This window comes from Dendroctonus ponderosae, unplaced genomic scaffold (assembly GCF_020466585.1).
Source record: "Dendroctonus ponderosae isolate FM_Combo_2020 unplaced genomic scaffold, Dpon_F_20191213v2 Dpon_F_20191213_1, whole genome shotgun sequence".
In the NCBI taxonomy this organism is placed as follows: domain Eukaryota; kingdom Metazoa; phylum Arthropoda; class Insecta; order Coleoptera; family Curculionidae; genus Dendroctonus; species Dendroctonus ponderosae.
The window spans coordinates 61,003,079-61,024,924 of record NW_026017110.1 but is presented as its reverse complement, the minus strand read 5'-3'; the positions used below and the strand labels follow the sequence as shown (position 1 = coordinate 61,024,924).

The 21,846-nt window shown below is 34.6% G+C and overlaps 1 protein-coding gene across 2 annotated transcripts in view; it reads left to right on the top strand.

Moving 5' to 3' along the window:
• Window positions 1-352: 352 nt before the first annotated feature.
• The window catches only part of LOC109541085 (SLIT-ROBO Rho GTPase-activating protein 1), a 24,154-nt gene continuing 2,660 nt past the window's right edge, over window positions 353-21,846 (top strand). The window contains exons 1-13 of one of the 2 annotated variants that reach the window (XM_019909787.2): window positions 353-856; window positions 17,602-17,785; window positions 17,845-18,010; window positions 18,068-18,289; window positions 18,342-18,470; window positions 18,527-18,748; window positions 18,806-19,081; window positions 19,134-19,404; window positions 19,460-19,672; window positions 19,729-20,053; window positions 20,341-20,411; window positions 20,468-20,648; window positions 20,705-20,864. In XM_019909787.2, the coding sequence (XP_019765346.1) occupies window positions 778-856; window positions 17,602-17,785; window positions 17,845-18,010; window positions 18,068-18,289; window positions 18,342-18,470; window positions 18,527-18,748; window positions 18,806-19,081; window positions 19,134-19,404; window positions 19,460-19,672; window positions 19,729-20,053; window positions 20,341-20,411; window positions 20,468-20,648; window positions 20,705-20,864 (2,499 nt within the window). In that variant the 5' untranslated portion in view covers window positions 353-777. Of the gene's footprint in view, window positions 857-10,752; window positions 11,082-17,601; window positions 17,786-17,844; window positions 18,011-18,067; window positions 18,290-18,341; window positions 18,471-18,526; window positions 18,749-18,805; window positions 19,082-19,133; window positions 19,405-19,459; window positions 19,673-19,728; window positions 20,054-20,340; window positions 20,412-20,467; window positions 20,649-20,704; window positions 20,865-21,846 lie in introns of those variants that run through there. The other variant, XM_019909788.2, reaches the window with a different exon arrangement.

The window sequence follows — 21,846 nt, the reverse complement described above, 5'->3', positions numbered from 1 at the left end:
AAGTAGATCGTACAGGGTGTGGTAACTGGACTTTGAAAGCATATTCTTTTGATTTTTCAGCTTTCGGTGCAGGACGAAATATTGTCATACTTTTTGATTTTTTAACTTTCGATGCCGGGAGTAAATTTGCATGCTCCCTAAGCACAAGTGGCCGAACCCATTATATTAACCAGTATCTAACGAAGACAAAAAGTCCGAGGTTTTAAAGTGCTTAAGTAGCTCTTAAGTGGGTTTTGGAGATGTGCGGGCGGAATATACTGTGCACACCGTTGCGCATTCGGCATTTACGCTGCTTGATATCGGTACCTCTATTGGAGGTTTCTAGCAACGGATAGTATAGAATAGAATCAATGTAGCCGAGAGGTCAGTGTTCGTGCTAAGGAGTATAGAAAACTTCCCACTAGCAATAACGGAGAAGTGAATGTGTTCGACGTTCGATCGGTGCTAGCTAACTTGATTATTTTAATAACGTGCAGTTGTTTATAACTAGATGTACAGCGAATCACATCAGCGAATATAAAAAAACGAAATAAGCAAGCCATGTTCAGTTCTATTTTGAGATGCGGCCGATTCAATTTTTCAAGACAGTTGTGTGATGTTTGTGTGAATTCTTTCAATTTTGCAAAAGTTCTAACACGAGGACTAGAACGGTTATCTTTTTGACCACTTTTGAACTGAACTCAATTATTTCGTGCCTTTGAATGTGAAGGGAAAGTGCCTGCGATTTTAAAGAGCCTTATTTATTTTATAAAGCATAAATAAACAATATCTCTCAACATGAGCATGGACGAAAACGAAGAAGCCAAGTCACCCATCCGCAGACTAGGATCTACCAGAAAACTATTGGTTTTCAACAGTGAGTAAATATTTTTTAAATATTTCCCTTGCATTAAATATTCCTTGGTTGCTCGCACGTAATCGCAAATTAAATATACGGAGATAATAAGCAATTTCGTCTAAAATGTATTTTATCACTTATCAAAACACATTCTCTCTAGGTATATCCGTTTGATGACGAGCACTATTATTCCCGCAAAATTATAGCTATTCTTTTTTGCTCTACCGGTTGTATATATACAAGGGTTTTGATTTTATCTAGCAGTTGCTTTTATACTTACCTCATAGAAATATTTCATTAGGTAAGTCGGGATTCAATAAGTTTCACTTGTGCAAAACTGTGGTAGGTATTGCATGGTAAATTTAATCAGATCATTAGCAAATATGTCCTGCAGATTATTCCAAACGCAATTTTCCCTAATTTAATTAAACACGGTTTTAACGAAATTCTGATATTTACCAAACAGACCCAATTCAAATTAAATTTTCAGTTATTACACAGAGTGATTCCAAATGAAAAATCCTAAAACTTTGCATATTAAATCGATAAAATTAACTTAAAAGGGGTTAATTTTTAGTTGGAGCATAAAATGGGGTGTATTAGCACTGTATTAGATCAATTACTCAATATTCCTTAGAATACCTACTACACGCTTCAATTATAACGTAATTGAGGCCTTGAATATAACATTTATCTATTCCTAAACTTAGTTAGACGTAAATATTTCCAGTCATTACTATTAAGTACAAAACATAAAATTAACACTGCGATAAAATTATGTAACATCACGGTAAGCAATTTTATTTTTAAATTAATTCTCTTGTAAATACGTTCAGCACGAGTCAAATTTTAATTTTAAGTAAATCACTAGTGCATTGAAAATATTTGGACTGTAAAATTAGGAACAACACGCCCATAAGTTTTATTTTTAAGTAAACTATCAAGTAGCCGCGAACGTAGATTTCCATTTCCCTAATTTTACATTGTAATAACTTGAATGTATATTCTTTTGTTCCCTGCTATTTAAAATTTGAATTTTAAATCTCGGGCACCAGACAGGCTGATAATCTTTTAAATTGTAAAAAACCTTAGACATCCAGACAGTCGATAATGCCTGAAATCATTTATGTAGGTATCTTCGGAATACCAAACTACTACAACAATGACGGCATAAAATCATTGTCACTCTGGTATAGTTAATTTTCTTGCATGTAGTCATAGGCGCACCTAATGCCCCGCATTCTCTACAGTGGCGTACGTTTTCTTCCAAATTTCATTTTAGTGCAATTTCCTAATTAGCTACACTATATTTCCTTAACTACCTATTTTTAATTTAAGAAAAATTATCGAAAAAATATTTTGCTTAAGTCAATACATGTCCTCGACAGGACAATTATGTCCACTAAATCTTTGTTGCGCCAATGAATAGTTACTGAATCTGAGACAGGTGTAGGGTGTACCATTTCTTTGTTCAATAGCCGGTACAGAAACCAGATTTAAAAGGTTCTTTTCAAGTAAGGATTTATACTTATATGCATGAGCAGTAAAGGTTGAGAAGCATTATGTACCTACATAGTCAACTTTGATATTTTATCCACTGTTTCTGCAATCTAGTTTTGCCATAAAAAGGCACGCAAACAATACTCTTCAAAACTTTGGCGCATTACGCACTTTCCGGATACTCACTACAACTTTTAAAATATTACCATTTGAAATTGAAAATAGAAACAATTTATCTCCCGAGTGAAATTTGTTGAAAAACTGTGTCTCAAGAGTTAAATTTAGCGATTCATTTTATTAGAAATGGAAGATAGATAATAAAATAAACGCGTGGTGTAAATAAGATACCGCCACCGTTGAGCGGCGGATGCTCCATCTTATTTTCACTCCCCCTTTATTTTCTATATCGGTTCGAAGAAAAACTGTAAAGTAAAATAATCAAGAAATATAAAATTGATATAAATTCTAATACATTCAATCGCGAAGTTCCGCTCCTCTCAATCAGTCAATACTTAAGCTTTCAGGTTTCTAACAATTAATTTTCTATAAACATACTAATATATTGGTCTTAAATAGCCAAACATTCTGTAGATAGATACCTAAACGTTGCTTAGAACAATGGGAAATTGCGGTAATTCGAAATTTCACTTCCATTGTTGTTAATTTGTTTAACTGAATCCAACCTTCTAAGAACGACTGGCATTTAGCCTTGAAAATAATTATTACTAATATGGTTAATAAAAGCTATATTTCAATTTGTGAGATTGCTTTTACTGGAGATGATTTATGTTTATTTTAAAACGTTAGACAATGAGGGAATAATATTGATCATTCCCGCTTGAAAACAGCGTAGCTGTCCTAAATACACATTCACAAATGTTTCTATTTAAACTGTGTAATTAATCGTTTAAGGAACAGTCATTACACTTAAGAAAAAATTGCCACATTTGATACGACTCAAATGATGGAGTTAAGGAAAATATTTAAAAACAACAGCGTGCGTAAACTGAAATAAACAGTGCTTTTTTTAAACGGTTTGGAAATTTGTGGCTTTTTCGGTTCAACTAAACCTTGACCAAAAAACGTTATCTGCGAGGGTAAATTCTGGTCATCCATGACAGGAGATTTGTGCAATTTTTACTGTACCGACATTCATTTAATGTTTTTTGCCTCCATTTTATACGTTGAAACAATAATTCTGACTAGGTTTGTGTAATTTAAGCAAACACTCGCCGTATAAACAAATTTTGCACATAATCGCGTTCATGCAGAACGAAAGATGGTTTATCAAAGTAAACCTCCCTGTTATCTTTTAATTCGATCTTTCCCATTCTTATAAGCCGCGTTTAGTGCCTTGTTTAATTTTTAATCAAAGTGGTTTATCTTCGTTTCCATAATGTTGATTAGAAAAGTCGTTTACAAACAGGCAGACTGAAAATAAAAAATAATTAGCTAGAAATTTAATGAAAGAAAAATTAGTTTAGGACTGCCAGATGTCCGCCTATTTTAGCTTCTAGGCTAGTTCCGTGTGGTTTTCAATTAAACGGTGAAAGGACAAAATTCCCCTTCTAAAAGTAGAAAAATAATAACTTGTTCCAGGTGTGTCCTCAGCCAATGAAAGTGTGGTATTAACAATTTCCAAAGGGGAATTAAACCGAAATTGTGTACTCTGTACACACCGGATGGTCTTTGTGGAAACTTGATATTTATGATCCATCGACTGTTTTTTTATTCCTCAAGCCACGCTCTTCTATTAAAGTGAAACTATCGGCTTCTATTGGAAATTCCACATAAATGTTATCATTCCTCTTTGTTAGCAAAAAGGAGAAAAGCCAGAATCTATGTTTAAATTCATAGAATTTGACTCGTAATTTTGAGCTGCTGATCTAAGCGTAAATGGTTAAGCTCAATCAAATTATACCGATGATCCGATGAATTTCAGTCTTATAAAGGAGCCTTAAAGAACTCGTGGTATCAACAACATAATAAAATACGTTCTGCGTGTGTTGAAATAAATACATCGTTATTTTATTTCAATGCCCTTTTTCCTATTATAATCTAATAGCTTCAATTCCATTATACTAATGGCTTTTAACAATTCAACGTTTAATTAGATATATCATTGCATATTAACGTCTATATTTTTTAGTAAGATTTTTGAGGATGAGCTATTATTAAGCGTTCTGTTTAGAATATTTTAAAGCTTCTACGTCAAAATGTAGGTTGATTAAAAATAGCCCCATAAATAAGCCAATAACGACAATCTTATCTTAAATTTACTACATTTATAATATTCCCTAAGTTTCGGAAAGTTATCTGCTTATTAAGTTTTCGCGAATTTTATTGAAGATCCAAATTTAGTTCCGAAGTGACGTCAACAATAAATAATTATCATATCGTCTGGTTTATTTGAAATATCGTAATGAAATAGGTAGATTTTTAATTTATGCTTCTGGTGATTGATTGGATCCATTTTATGAAATTTTTGCAAAAACAGAGTTGGCCTTAATGGTTGTTGTTAGCGTTCTTGCGTTGAAAATTAACGATCCACTCAGACACTAATAACTTAACATCTGAGTTGGAGGAATATATTATTAAAACACCCCAATGCCTGAGGATTACATCGCGTGATTTTGAAACGGGGGAAAAAGAATGACTCACCACATTTCAGTATTGATATAAACCAACCCCTGAAAACCGTTTCGAGCAGTCTCGGTATAATAAATGATTTTCTTTGATATCAAGAATTATGCTTTTTAATTGCTTTCGGGTATGCAAAGGCGCGGAATAATTAATTCATAAAGTACAAAACTTAAATGGATGCAATATATAGGGTATTTGGGAGTTGGCTTGGTTTACTAGTTTCTTTACGATGAGAACTAGCTATTTCAATTCGTGGGAACGAAAATAAACAATTACACGTTCTGTGCTCGAGCTACAACGTTTATAATAAGCATTTTTCACCACTACATATACATATGTTAATGTGAACATTTCATTTAATATTTTCCAGGCTAAAAGTGAGCTTTTGCAGTAAAACCGCTTGTTTAGTATCGGTGTAGGCGTTAAAGGGCTACACCAGGTTTCTAACTTTCTTTGTTTTCGTACTTTGATTTACTACAGACATTTCAAACTAAGTTGCATGAGACAGGGCCACAGAAGATCTGCACGTGGTTATCAAATTTGCATATCATAGGTGGTCTTAATAAGAAAAGTTGCCACGGCAAGAACTAGGCAAAGATAATCTATCAGGCTATTAAAGTATAATAAGTATACATTTTATTGACTACGATAATTCCTTTCCAGTAATAAATTCCATTATAATTAAATGCTCATTTTTACAGCATTCAATGTAGGTCCTCGTAAAAAGATTTCTTAGATGGAAATCTTCAAAGGAAGCTCAGGTCATAACTTGCCTTTCACTAGAAAGAATGCTCCTATTTTTACTAAATCCAAAGCTAAGATTTCGATAACTAACGAACCTAAATTATGATTTTTTGATGCTCACAGTTATAACGATTTTTCGTAATTTTTGCTAATAGTCATCGATAGCCGGAAACATCTAATCAGCATCACCGAAACCGTTAACTATCTTCATTAAGTGGCATAACTGGTAAATAGGTAACCTGCCAGGCTCGTAAAACCACCGACAAGAAAAATCAATCTAGCAGACTCTTATCTCTTAGAAAAGCTACAAAGTGGTAATTACTCAACTTGGATATATCAGAAGTTTCTAACATATTGTGCTTTTAGCATATCATTTTCTTTTGTTGAATGAAGAGCTTAAGTAGGTATTATGTTCTCAGTACAGTCGTAATATGATATGAAAGCAACACATTGATTCGGTTAACCAGAATTGTTTTTCAGACAAGACAAAAACCAAATGATCTCTCAGACTGCCGATGATTAAAACTTGAGACGAAGATTCCACAACCATATGTTTTGTCTTTTTTATGCTCCAGTTACATTTTTTCGACTTGCTGTCTGCTTGAAATATACAGGGTTGGGCGTTCGGGAAACGTCTCGGGGTCTTTCAACATAAATTAATTGCTCTAATACTGCATGTTTTTGAAAAGGTTTCGTGTGGTTTAAACGCCTGCCAGCTAAATGATAATGAGCTCGAACAAATGTACAGAGCTCACGCAATGCTCTACTTAAAGGCAATGTTATATAAAAATTACTGAAGGTAGGTATTAATTATTTTAATAACACATTCGATGCTGTGTGGAAAGCAGATTCAGTGCTGAAGCTTCATGGAATGTAACATTTCAACTGTGTATGTGTTCAGCTTTGGACATCTGTTTATAGACGATATTTCAATTGTCACTCAAGGCAAATCAACATTGCATTATTTGCTAGAAAAATGCCATTGTGCTGCAATAATTGTAACAGGTTTAGGTTTGAAAAGGAATCTTTAATTTATGTTAACAGCCTAATTCGACCTTTTACAGCCTAATAAGCTGTAAAAGGCTAATTTAATTTAATTACTTTTACGCTCTCTCAAAGTCAAGACAATGTGGTACTGAAAACATTATCTCTGCTTCATTTATATTTTTTTGTGAGCTGAAAACAATGGCAGCAATCTACTAGATATATTAATGCATGGTAATGCAAACGATATTCTGCTGAATCGACTAGAAGAATCAGCGAAATGGAGCAAATCAGCTCATATTATTCGAAAAGAGTTGTAGGCGTACTAATACCCTTTCTGGTACTGATGCAATGCTTGCGTATTCTTAAAATATCGATTCTAATTTTCGGAAAGAGCCTTTGAGCAGGAAACTCATTCAAATTGTATATTTATTTGAACATACCGACATAAATTCCTTTAAACGTAGGAAATTAGCAAATAGTTAGTCTACTTTTTAGCTAGAAAAATACACAATATCTTTTTTAAGACAAAGCATTTTTGTTCGACTGTTTAAAGAAAGATAGGGCCCTGTAAACATTAATGATATATTAAAATAAGCAAACCGTTCAAAATTACATTAGTTATACACAAACTGCGAGACAGTGTAAATAAACCTAAACCTGTAATGTTATAATCACTCACTCAGATTTCCAAATTTCTGATCCGTGGTGTCGATTAAACATTTATTTACATTATGCAAAAACACTTCTAACACGTTTACACATATTCGTCGCCTGTATATACACAACAATTAAATTTATTCCATTCATATAGATTTCTATTCCAAGTTGAATAATTTGTATTTTCGATATAGTATTCAAGTTGCACATGCAACAAATTTTACTCAAATAAAAGCCAACCCACTCAAATGCCAGGAATTTACAGTTGAACCTGGAAAGTAGCATATTTTTACAAATTCTTAACAATCAAGTACCGGTTTCGAACCTATTAGTTCTCACCAGCAAGGTACGTCCATTTGATTTTTTTACTGAGCCGTCAGTGAAAAACTTCACAAAATTTTTGGTTTGTTTGTTGGAAATTATCGGGTTGGCTGAATGAATAACTTCGGGTTTCTTATCTTTACATTTCTGTTGTGAACGAATCAAAATATTCCGCCTAAGTCTACAATGACCTGCAAGGAACTTAATAGTTGAGCTTCATATACAGCTGTGTTTCCGGATATTAATCGACAAATTCTTATTATTTTCAGCGAATTTAACTGCTGTATTACTACAGCTCCATTTATTTTTATCGATGCTCTAAATAATTTTCCCTCCAGGATTATTAATCATCCTAAATATAAAACGTCGATCGCAAAGTTATGAATGGCCAAACGAAGGGAGTAGAAACTTCTTGAAATTATTAATGTTCAAGCACGTTTTTGGGAATTAATGGCTCGCTGTGGTAAACATAGATTGATCGTGGAATTTTCAATGTGTTTTTGTCAGTTTCATTCGTTTTTTACTTTTACTGCTTTTGGTTATTGGTGATTGCTCAAAAGCTTTCCAAAAATTTTACGAAACAGACATTCATTGATTTCCGCAATTAATATGTCGCAGCAGTGAACAGTTTTGCAATGAATATGGTAAAAAGTTGCAGCCAACTTTCCTTACTCAATTTAGTCAAATCAGCCCGGTTTCATTTGCTAGGATATTGAAGCTGAGTGAAATTTCCAAATACTTATGATAATTTCATCTAATGAAACAAATTATGTCTCGATGTGTTATGCATGCATATATTCTTCAATAAACATTGTTAGCAGTCATGGGAAATGCAAATAATCCGTTAAAAGTTGAGTGAAAAATCGAGTACTAACGAGAAGCTTTTCAATTAGCACCTCGTGCTTGAATGCTTTTTTCCCGAAATCGCAATTGCATGGCAAGTAAATATGTGGTTGGAAAGCAACTGGAGGACATAAAAAATAATATGAAATTGCAGAAAACCCTATATAGATAAAAACCACTTGTCGGCAACAGCGCAATTCGTATCTGAAAATAAACGGGCTCATTGTTGGCGCCGCCATACCCACTTTGTTTTTGAATTCGGGGGTGCGTCCAAGACTAACACATGTTCATTTATATCATTGTTTTCATCATTTATTCTCTGCGAGAAACTGTTAAAAATATACATTTAATTATACAAAATATTATTACAAAACTTTTTAAGGGCGGTAGTATAGTAAAGCTTATGTTTGTTGCAACCTTGTCGCAAGGAAAGAAGTTTTTCGAGCTTTTTGGCCGTCGTGGAACATGTCTTGCTGACGTTTCGCAAGCACGAGTGGCTTGCATCTTCAGAGGTGGTTTGCTCGATGCAGCACTTCTTTGAAGAGTCAGGAATAAATTATTTTCTATGACGGCCTAAAAGCCCGAAATCTTCCCCCCGAGAGTTTCATCATACATCTGAAAATAGTTAGGCTTTCGCGGTCATTGCTTGAAATTGGTGCATTTTTTGGGAAGATGCATGCCACTTGTGCTTACAAAACGTCAAGAAAAAAAATGTAATAAAACTGCAACATTTGTTAGAATTTTCTTTTTCCTTCCTGGGTTTCAGTCAAAGTGTGAAATACAAATTTTTATATCGTTTATTTCATAACGTTTCGGCGAGACAACAGCGCCATCATTAGATTTAAAATTCATACAAACTCATAATTTGTTCGAATTATTGTCTACCTGTGGACAATAATTCGAACAAATTTGAGGTTTCAAGACAGCAAAGACCTAAAAAAATCTGATATTTTCCAATTATGAGTTTGTATGAATTTTAAATCTAATGATGGCGCTGTTGTCTTGCCGAAACGTTATGAAATAAATGATATAATTTTTTTTATTTCACACTGACTGAAATCCAGGAAGGAAATGAATATAATAATTAGTTAGGAATTGTTGGAGTTTTCCTCGATGACTTAAAGTAGCGAAAATTTAACTCATCTAATAAGGCCCAGTTATTGTTAATAAAATCATAACCTTAGGTTTATAGTGAGTTAATCTCAATAATTATTATATTTATAGTAATGTAGGAAGTGCTGATAAGAAATCGTATACGGAAAGCAATATCAAGAATTACATTGATTAATGGGCAATTTGAATCAAATAATATGAATATTATCACTATTGCAGAATAGTAATTTATAATTTGTAATAGTACGTCCATGTATGTTAAGATAATGTTCATGTTTTCAACATCTTCGGCTGCATTTAATATAATTTATGTGCGAGAAAATGGTTCGTTGCATCCGACTGCTATAAAATACTCTAAACTGTAACTTGACTCTATCGTTGGGGAACATGTGTCAAAAAGATTGAAATATTTTAAGCAAGAGGAAGTAGTCACTTATGGATTGACCATCGCGGTTATTGAATGGGAAACACTACTTACCAAACAAGGCTATGAGGATGTTCCATAAATAAACTAGTGATAAAAATGTTTAGGGTTTCACCCCTTGAAGTGTCAATGATCTGGTAAAAATATTCTGCTGATGAAACTTTGAAGAGTTAAGACAAGTGAATATCTATGCATTCAGTTAGATTCAAGTGATCTGGACAAGATAACGATCATTCAACCCATGATTTTAAAAAGTTTCCGGATGAGTTGGAGCGAGGTGGGTCACAATGGCATGGTCAATCTACTCGGGTTATACAGGAAGAGTTTTAGTAGGCCCCCTGAGGAAGTGAAATTGATTCATTTAACCGTTGTTGTTGGGGGAAAAACCATAAAAGATCCTTGCCAGTTTATTTTTGTATATAAAAGTGCACACTTTTAGGCTTCATTGATTGAATCAGTTTACCGGACGAATTCCTGTTATTTTAATAAAATTTATTACAAACAGGAACTTTGATAAACTCTCGAAATTAATGAAGTAGGACGATTTATTTTCTTATCCAAAAACAGTTTTATGAGTTGACGCTGGTGCGTTTAGTGCGTTTGGTGCATAGGCGCACATGGGGCGTCTCTCCAAACTGCTTGTTGGGGGAAAATGTGTGGTAAATACGGCAACAGAGCATGGAGCAAGGAGTGAGCGGCTATGGGCTACTAATCCTTGCACCGTACAGCTTCCAACCTTGGCCGCTGTATTTCAAATAATAATGCCTGCTTCTCCACTATTTTGGTCGTATTTTTAGAAACTGGCGTGCGACGACTTTTTGGTGATCAGTTTTATTTATATTGTGACTTCCGGTTTCCGATTTAAAGCTCATTCTTCTGAAAGACCGTGCCGTGAACCAAATGTGAAACCGATCGAGTTGTGAGAGACAATAAGCATGTTTCAGTGTATAATTCAACAAAAAAACGGTTGGATTCATCCTTATAACACAGAAAACAAAGATGTTTTTCCAGGTGCGTCTTAGTTTTTTATTTAGTCCACAATTTCACTATTTATATACAGATACGGCCGGTGACGAGCAATAGTGGAGCTTGATTCGACAATCGTATTGCTACCTATTAAAGTAATAAGCCACAATTCATGTTTACTGTACTGAATTATTGTCAATTGCAAGCAAAACTCTTGACCATATAAAGAACCGATTTCAATTCAGGTTGCCGCAGTCAATTTTAAGCTATACATACATAGTTGCTCAAGAACTTTGATGCAATGCAAAAAACTCGTGTTAAATTGATTGTTACTTGCTTGAAACTTGCCAACCCAAAAGCTATTAGATTCAGTCAAATCAACTAAAAAAATATATATTGTAGCTCAAACAACGTGCAAAAGCAAACGCATTCAAAATCAGTATTTTATCAGTAGCCCCCCATTGCACTACCCCCACGCCATTTGTTTTAAATTGCCTCTTGATTAAATTCAGGTTTACCGCGCTGAATTATTAGGATATACCATATAAAGAACCGCACTAAAATCAGATTACAGCAATAAATTTGAAGCCATCCATAAGTAATTGATCAAGAGTTTTGTACAATCTGTAAAATTCGTTCAAAATTGCCAACAAAAATACTAGTGGGCAGCCTTATATTTTCACGCCAACTGTATTTTTTTGCATTTATTGCCGCAAAATTTATAAAAACCTCACAACTGTTATTTTTAATTTCCACCAGGCATTTTCAGTGTCTCTATCTAATCTACTTATAAAACTTGAAGAACTCATTTAATAAAACAGTTCCAAGTGCAAAATTAATATTCGATTTATCAAGACATGGGCGCATTTTTCTATCACATTATGGCATAATGGAACCATTTAGCTTGATAGTGTTGAATGTTAATTCAATGGTCTAATCATATCGTTAATTATTTGCTTCGAAGTGTAATCGACATTGTGATAGTACCCGCATGAGTTTAAAACGCCTTTTAAAAATAGTCCTTGGCTTTGTAATTCAGCCAATATCCTACATGATTCTGCAATAATCCAGCTTAATTTTTTTTGAAAACACTGCTTAAAGGTCGCATTAAACGGGCATTTTTAGCCGATGTGGAAATAGATGTTTAGCATATTTCGCTACCTGAAGTTTCAGCTATTTTTAACTCCTTTATATCCCGAAGTGCCAAGTTCTATAACTCCTACCTGGACTATTTTGAAGAAATCGATTTTTTGCCTCTGACTACCCGTTGTCAAGTAGCTGGCTGAATCTGATGGGGTGGGATTTTTTGCTCAACGTCTGTTTGGAAAGTAAACAGAAACAAATAGGAGCGAATTGAAATTTTATTGTCTGGTACATCTTTGAATATGTGCCAACAAAGTAATGCGATTCAAAGGACGTTTGCCATATAAATGCCATTGATTCATTTTTACTACTCATTGAGAGAAACTAGTTTATATAAAATCAGACCCAAAACAAATTTTTACTACAATGTAAACACCAAAATCTATCATACTATAATGTTTGCGCTGATAATAAACAATACTTGCCGCAAAGTGGAAGGTGTTTTTACAGGACTTTCATTGTATTCTTTGCTGAATTATTTATAAGATACTGTATGGATTAAGTAGGAACTACTTATCAATAGACTTCGGAGGAATGAATTTTTAATTTGACGGAAGTCTTAAACGTACTTTGAATAAATTGTCTTTTAATCGTAAACACAGTATTAAAGCAGGATATTAAGTCTATTTAAAAACAATCCTGTTTTGGTATGGGCAAAATACCAATGAAAGCCAATTTAACATCGAATTACCAACGCAAACATTCAAGTTATAGGATGAAACTGCTGACTCAAAGAATATACTTTACCGTTTTAAAAATTGTGTAAAAGCCCTGTTAGTGCTCATGTGGCATTTGAACGCAAACCTCATAATAATAATTAAAATGTATCCTATTTCAGGTCGATTCGAATAACGACAAATTTTAACTAGAGTGCATTTTTTTAAGTAAAGTGCATTCTTGGCATTGTTTTTCACCTGAGATTCATCCTGATAAGTTATGAATCTCTTGAATCGTGATGGAATTTCTGGGGCGGAACACCCAAAGAAGTGACAAAAGATCAAACCTAACCAGAAGAATTTCGTTGACTATCTGATTAAGTGTCGTACCACTTTCTATAACAAATAAAATCTCTAAAGCCGTCAGATAGGGATTTTTGAAGCTTCCCCATCACAAGCGAAGATGGTGTTTTCAGGTCTTGCAAAGAAATTTAACTAAAACTTGTAATTTTCGTATTTTGGCCTGCTGCTTAAACCGACGGTTAGCCTATTAATGACCTTAAATGAGCCTTAGCCTTAAATGACACTTAAAATATTCATTTCTACGATAACCCTTGCAGGTCGAAGCGATATCAAGAATGAGCTCTTTTACAGCGTCATTGATAAATAGAGTCCGGATTAAAAAGCACTAAAATTGACAAAAAAACGCTTAAAAAGCAAATTGATTTATCGCAAAAAGCATTAAAAATGTGCAAAATTCTTTCAGTAGGGTAAAAATATTCAATATACAAAAAAATAAATTTAATGTGATGAAATGTGAAATGAAATAAATGAGCGAAGTTTTCTTAACTAGATTTATTATTATTTCAAACACAAAATTACTAAATGTTGCATTGTTAAATTTTGCGTCATATCGCTAAGAATATTTTTGTAAGTAGAAAAATTCTCCCTAAACCGAAAATATTTTTAACTTCTGAAATCATGCACGTTTTGCGAAAACATCGTTTAGTTTTGTTTGTAGAATTTTAAGGCCCATATTAACAAAATAAATTAATTTATATTAATAAATCTACTGATACAGTATTTAGGGAAAATTGTTAATAGTTTAGTTTTTCGGACAAACTTCAATCCCATGCTTCTTTCCGAGTGCGTTAGACTAAATTAGAGCTACATTTATTGAGGTAGCGAACCTATACAAGATCTCATCAAGAAAATTTGATTACTTTCAACAGACACTGCCTAATCACGTAACCTCGCTTGATATAGTCTGCTAAAATTGCTTGTGTCTAGTTTAATCAGATTTGATAATGAATCATTTTTATGAGGCCCTTTGGCAAGACAGACCCGAATTTCATTATGTATTTTATTGGGTTATAGTCCGAATAACAAATGGATTGGTTCTACGAAAAAAGGTAATTTAACTGTCTTCCTAATTCAACCCGCTAAAATTTAGTGTGATTAAGTGGTTGTGTTATGGTAATTACACTTATCGCGATGGCGGAAACCTGCCATTATCGACAAGGCGATTTTCCACTGGTCATTGTAGAAAAGGTCGTAGACCTTTCAGGCAACGTTACCTTAACTTCTGTTGTCAAACACTTTCTGCATTGAATTATAAGAATAATTGCACGATTTCCCTTATATAAATAACGCGTGTCTAGACTAGGCTTTTTCAACGGAAAAACCGAAAATAACTTTTCCTGCAGGATATGCTTAGAGTAGGGACCCAACCGGAGATTACCACCATTATTTGGAGAATAATTTACTTGGATCTCTGAAAATTCGGATTTATTCTGGTATAAACTTGGGGCTTTTGGCTTTGGCCGGGGATTATTGTAAGGTTTTTTTACCGTACAGGGATAATCCGTCCTTAAACTTCCCCGTTCCGACAAGGGCTCCAATTTCTGGAATTTTTTTGGAGCGAAAGTTATGATGGTTTCGAGACTCCGAAGCTCGGTTATTTCCGAAAAATTCATTTCCATCAACTGAAATTTAATTAGTGTAGGGGCCCTAGATACGGCCTTTCTAAAAATATCAAACCGACGACAACGTCATTTCCAAAAGAGGCGAGGAAAGTGCCTTGAATTAATGGATCTAGTTCGTGCTTGATTTCCGACACACTTCACATTTCTTCGACAGAACCCTTGTTTTTCAGTATTAGTCGTACATAAAAAGTTTTCTCTTTCGTTTAATATTAATTTTCCATTTGGCCTTGTTTATTAAAGATGATCAACATCTGGTCGATACACAGTGGTGATACCCGTTTCAATGTCTAAAACATGCATTTTCGTTCTACATGCTCCTACACTTTTCCTGCGTGGACCAAAAAGGAAATTGGAAATATTAAATAATACATTTAAATTCACCTGCTGATTATTTGCATAAAATATTCTCTGTTGTTTTTATCTCTTTACTCGCCGAATGCCTTTCCCACGCAGTGTGACTATTTGTATTACATTTTATCACTTTCGCTTTTAGTTACAGTTAGTGTTTAACTCGTTAGAAATCAAATACAGTAAAGAGCTGAAACTTTATTTTATTTAGCGCCTTATAAGCCGCTGCAGTCCCTAGGGACAGCCAATGTTGGCTTTTATTTAATCGAGACATGCTTTATTTATACACAAATTGTTCCATCTTAGTAGAAGCTAGTTCCATGCGTGTGAATTTTCAAAGAGCCTATCAAATGGATTAGATAAAAATTTGAAATTTTCTAAACGTTGAATTAAATATATGAAATATCAATCTGATCGCTCAACGCCATATACTCTATCGTTAAGTCTGCGACATTACGAAAACTACTATAATTTTGTCATAGTACTATTTCATAATACATGTATGCAAACTAGTTCGTATCTGAATTTTAAATGTTTGGCGCCGTTAAAGGTGGACAGAGGCGTGATCATTAATTTAATGGTGACAATCATTTTTGATACTAATGAAATTGTCAAAGAGAATTAATGTAAATTTTTTACATTCAAGTTTAAACTAAGCAGCATTTAATTATTATAGTAAATCTTTCAACAACAAAACAACTTGTTTGAATGGCTGCATTTTGAGGTCAACAGATAAAACATAATTAATTCATTTGGTTTTGAAGATTAAATGCATTTAGTGACTACTATTGGGTAAACCAGTGGCTCCCTGAAGGCTTTAAAACATTGTAAACCACAAGCGGAAGAATGATTAACATAATCTGAACGTGCATCTGACATAGTTGAATTACTGAGGTCTACCACAAACAGTTGGTTTTTTACAAAAAATGTGCGCTTTTTGAAGCTTAGAGATTTCGAATAAATTTCATATAAATCTGTATAAAACATTCAGGTTTATATTCTCAATAGAGACTAGTCTAGCGTAAACCATGGCATTAGGTGTTTAAAGTTCACGCTAGTTGTGATAATGATGAAAAACAGGAAAATCCACAACAGGTAAACATTGCATAGGCGCGCTGAAAGTACTGAGGGAAATTTTGCTTCAAAAAAGCTTCAATTTGCGTGATATTTGACCGTTTAATGGCCATTTAAGTAGAGTGATTTGTCCGTGAATAGGCGTGTTGATTTTTCCAACACACGAATCGGTGCAAGGTCTTTTCCACCAAATGATTCTCAATATTTTTAGGTGCGATTATTAGGCTAATGATTGGCCAGCGTCACTCATCGAAAATTAGAAAACTGACTCAATTGAACGGTATTGAAAAATCTTGACCCCAAAGCGAAACGAACGAACGGCATAGGGTGTGAATAGACGAAGTCACCAATTTTAGGGGATATATATTTTTAGACCAACTGGTAAAATCAGCTGCTAGTCTCGTATTTTTATCTTTGCGTTTGAAGAAAATTACATGGGGTCGTTAATTAGAGAGACTAATATTTATCCTCATTTTCCAACAAATATTCTATTCGAATTTACAGATAACACTATTATCACATTTGCATAAAACTTACGCAGGTTGTCTGTAAAAAATCCTACAACAGATTCCTCTAGTGAAAAACATGACGATTTAACTTAATTTGTCTAGCCGAAAAGTGGACGGTTTTCGAATTTCGAAAAGGGCGTCAAAGTTAAGATTAGAAAAGCGAAGAAAATTAATCTACTCAACGCCCGATTTGCGGAGACAATTTCAAAATTCAGTGGATATTTTAAGAAACGACGAGGAGCTGATGGCTAAGGGTCATCTTAACGCTAAACAGTTGAAGCGAGCACTTGTTAACGAGAAGATGTTAGCCATGCGTGCTATCGAAACGTTAGCACGTTTCCAGCATTTAATAGCGCGATAAACCGCCGTTTTTCAAATGATGGTCGCGATAGCTTTAAATGAAGTTGCTTATTTTCCGAATAATTAAAAGTATTGGTTAATGACTGAAATAGTTGATTATGTGTTGGATTAAAAAATTCAACTCAGACCCAAAGTCACCTTCAATTTTTTACAGATGTCTGGACGGCTTAAACGATTTTATAAAATACAATTGGCACATTATTACCGTATTAGCGCTAATAAGACAATGTGTCCCAGCAGGCGGCATTGCTGATTTACTTGAATGAATGTTTAAACAAATTGGCATTAATTTTAAAAAGATTCTGTCGCATAATTGAAACCATCACCTTTGCTTAATTTCAGTGGCTGTTACGTTCATTGACTCGTAATAATGCGATTACGCAAAACATGTTTCTTGTTTTATAACTGTTTGCCTTGTTAGTGAAATTCCCAGTTATGTTATAACAAATTAACAAATATTCAGTTAGTTACAAACTGCTTTTTGCTTCAGATATCAGACTGCAGTTAAACGAACAGTTAAGATGCTTAGATGTGCGTATGGAAGCCCAAGTGGCTCTGTTAACAGAGCTGCAAGACTTTTTCCGTCGAAGAGGCGAACTAGAATTAGACTACTCCAAGAATTTGGATAAATTAGCCAAAAGTTTACAACTTAGACATAAGGAGCAGAAACAAAAGTATACACTTTACTATTTACCTGATATTGGTCGAGATTCAAACTCTGTATATTTTTTAGAAGGGAACAGTGGCCTTTATTTTCCAGTTACGCTTGTTGGCAACAGTTAGTAACTCAAACTAAGAATCTGAGCCGGGACCATGTAGCTTTATCAGAAGTCTACTCTACGCATTTAGTTTCTAGACTAGCACAAGTTATGGAAGATGTTCAACGAATATACAAAAGGGTATATAACCATACAAGGACAATGTGCCACGGATATTCATATCTCTTCATATTTCAGTGTCGTGAAATAGGATACGAAACTCATGAGGAGATATTGAGGGTACTGCACGAACTTCACACAAAAATGAAAACATATCACAGTTATCAAGCAGAACTGAGACAAACTGAAGCCAAACTCCGCACAGCTGAAGTGCAAAGAGCCAAACTTGAGTCATCGTTGACTCAAGACAAGCTGGAACGCTCAAAGAAGTATAAACTCATGGAGAAAGAAGTTGCCAAAGTAATAGAACCAGCAGAATCAAAGGAAAACATTTGAAATAATGCATTTTTAGAGACGAGATAAATACACCGATGCCAAGCTGAAAGCCTTGAAAGCAAGGAATGAGTACATTTTATGCCTGGAAGCCTCAAACACCACTATACACAAATATTTCGTAGACGATTTATCTGATCTCATTGACGTAAGTGTTTGCCACTTTTCAATATCACATTTTGCTTTAATCCATTATTTTCCTAGTGTATGGACTTCGGTTTTCACAACTGCATTTCGAGGGCCCTCTTAATGCACGTAACGGCCGAAGAGGGACGCCAGAAGTCGGTGCAAAACGGTTTAGACACGTTATCTGCTTGCATAAATTCTCTAGATTCGCGACTGGATAAACAAAGATTCCTTGAATTCAATCACAGTGCATTTATGATTCCGAAGAAACTGGAATTCCAGGGCCACAAAACTGATGAGGTACAATCAACGTCTATGCATATCGTACAAACCCAGGAACAATTAATTTAATTGCAGGCTGCAGAACCAGAAATTCAAAATCTGCTACACAGAGAAATGGAAAGCAGACTGACTCAATTGCAGAAACGAGTCACATCGTTACGGGCCGAATCTGAAGAAGTTTGGAAAACTTTGGAAACGGCTGAGACTACTTTGCTCGAAATGTTAAGTGCTAAAGATTACGATTGCAGTGGGTACTTTGGGGATAGTGCTCAGCCTTTGAGCAAACCACCTGAAACTGTTTCGATCAAGGCCAGAGCAGACAGGCAAGAAACAGAAGAATTTTATTTAACAGTAAGTTGAAACTTGTGGGAAAAGAAGGTACTAAAGTCTAAATCATTGTCAGAAGTTTCGTGAGTATCTCGTGGGATCCTCCAAGATAGCACGCTTAGATGCAAAGCAAGAATATCTTCGTCAATCTCTAGTGGCTGAGGCTCCTGAGCTATGCCAAACTATTCGGCCGGTGGTAAAAACACCAAAACGAAAGCGAATAGGTCGACTGCAGCTCAGTGGGCAGCCAAAGCTCTTTGGAGGTTCACTGGAAGAATATCAGGAAGCAACTAACCAAGAGATTCCATTAATTTTACGTTCTTGCATCCGGGTTATTAATCTTTATGGTAAGTTTTTTTTTATCCCCCTAATGCAGGTAATTCAGCTTCGATTTATTTGCAGGGTTGCACCATCAAGGGATATTTAGAGTATCAGGATCACAAGTGGAAATTAACAATTTCAGAGAATGGTTTGAGAGAGGTGAAGATCCCCTAGCGGATATGACTGATGCTTCGGATATTAACAGTGTGGCGGGCGTTTTTAAGTTATATCTACGAGAATTAAGAGAACCGTTATTTCCGATTATTTATTTCGAGCAAATTATGGAGTTGGCACGTAAGCCATTTCCAGACAAGTGTCTTAGCTGGAGTATTACTATGAATTTATTACAGAACTGGAAAACAAACGGGAGTTCATCACCAAGATGCGAGAAGTAGTTAAAAGCTTGCCTCGTCCAGTGATGATTGTCTTGAGATATCTGTTCGCTTTCTTGAATCATCTGTCTGAATTTGCCGACGAGAACATGATGGATCCATATAACTTAGCGATATGTTTTGGTCCTACATTAGTACCTGTTCCCGATGATAAGGATCAAGTACAGTACCAAAACCAAGTTAACGAATTGATTAAGAACATTATTATATTTCACGACGAGATATTCCCTAGCGATGGCGGGCCCATTTATGAAAAATACATTTCACCTAATACCGATGACCAGTAAGTTAACATTTTATTTAAGCGTGCTTAGAGATTTTATTAAGGCCAATCTATATCGGATGCCGTAAAAGTGTTCCGCTTTATTACCACTTTGATGTTGCCTTCCTTTGTAGTGCAGTAATTGGAACAAAGATCCCATGTAATAAAATCAGTAAATTAATGTTATATTTACAAGACTTCATTTAATAGAAACAATTACAAGTTCCACTGCTAGAGAAGTCCACTATTAAATAATTGCCTGAATTGCGTTTTTATCTTTTTTTGTTGAAGTTTTATGCTTTTTACAGGGACGTGGGCGACTCTCCGTCGGATCAGACGCAAGACGACATAGATTCGGAAGTATGCCCATCAGAAGATGGTAAGGGCTTAGTAACTCACAACTAGAAAAAAAACAGGATTGTTTTTGATATTTAGATTCGGAAAACATCGAAGCAACGGCACAGTTTGATTTTATAGCCAGATCCAATAGGGAATTATCTCTGAAAAGAGGCGACACTGTAACTCTATACTCTCAGGTATCAAACGACTGGTGGAGAGGAGCTGTTAATGGCCAGGAAGGTCTTGTTCCCGACAAATACATCTCTTTAAAAATAAAGTAAGCATATGTCGAGTTGAATGAGAGCTTATTTTTGATGTAATTTGTTTGGGTAGAGATGACGAGCGTGATAGAGACAAGTCCATCAATTTAAAGGCCAGCTCATCCGAAGAATCTGTGAAACGTCGAACTTCCAGCTCAAATGATTCAGAAATAACTTGTGACACTGCAAACGTTATAACTTCTAGTGGAGGCCCCATATGGCCTAGCTCAGAGGTATTAGAGACAACTGTTTAGTATTTTTGTGAGAGTAAAAATATTGTGACGTGACATTTGGCTGTGTTTTGTAACGCGCATATTTAGCGTTCACTTGATGTTTGTTCTGAGGGATTTCTTGCAGTGGTGCTCAGTCAGCAGTCATTGCTTAGTTTTGCACGTTATTTTAATGTGGTTAGTTAATCGTTAGGTATGCATGTGCATGTTCGTGTTTTTATGTTGTTTACCCTCAAGTGTGGTTCATCTAAAACTAGAACTATAGCTTTTATATTATTCGTATTTTTCTATTAAATGTTTCTCATACTTAATGTTACTCCATATATTCGTTAGTTTTTCTGCAATTCTGGATATTTTTTAATTATTATTTCATAGCATATAAAGATATGGATTTCTGATTGTTTATTTACGTCCTAGCCTTATAATTATATATTTCGAGTTAATGAGGAAATAAAGAAATAGAACTTAATTCAATGCCGACATTTTATTTTCTTGTTTCAGTCCAATATGCATGTTCAGGTGCTTAAAACTACTAGTGCTATAGTGACGCTTTGTTTTTAGTGTGCGAGTGTAGAAGTATTTTTACATTTTAATTTCTTGTTGATTTCATAGAAATAATTATTCCACCGCGGGTCATCATTACACGGAAGGTGAGCATACGAGTTTTATTTTAAGCTGCATGTGAACTACATTTTTGGCTTTTTCATTCAATGGTTCACTCATTACATCGATGTCTCATTCAATTTAATTCATTTTGTCAATTACTTATATATATTCCCACGTTATTAATCAAATTATAATTTCTTAAGGTCTCGTCCTTGAAATATTTTTCAGTTTCTATTGTTTTTAATCGAGCGATTTTTTGGTTATGCGCTGTTGGTAGTATATAAATCATGTTTGAAAATCTATAGCATAAATAAGGTAAGGGTATTGCATGCTTAGACTTAACCAAATGTCCGATATATTACCAGAAAGGCCAATAAAT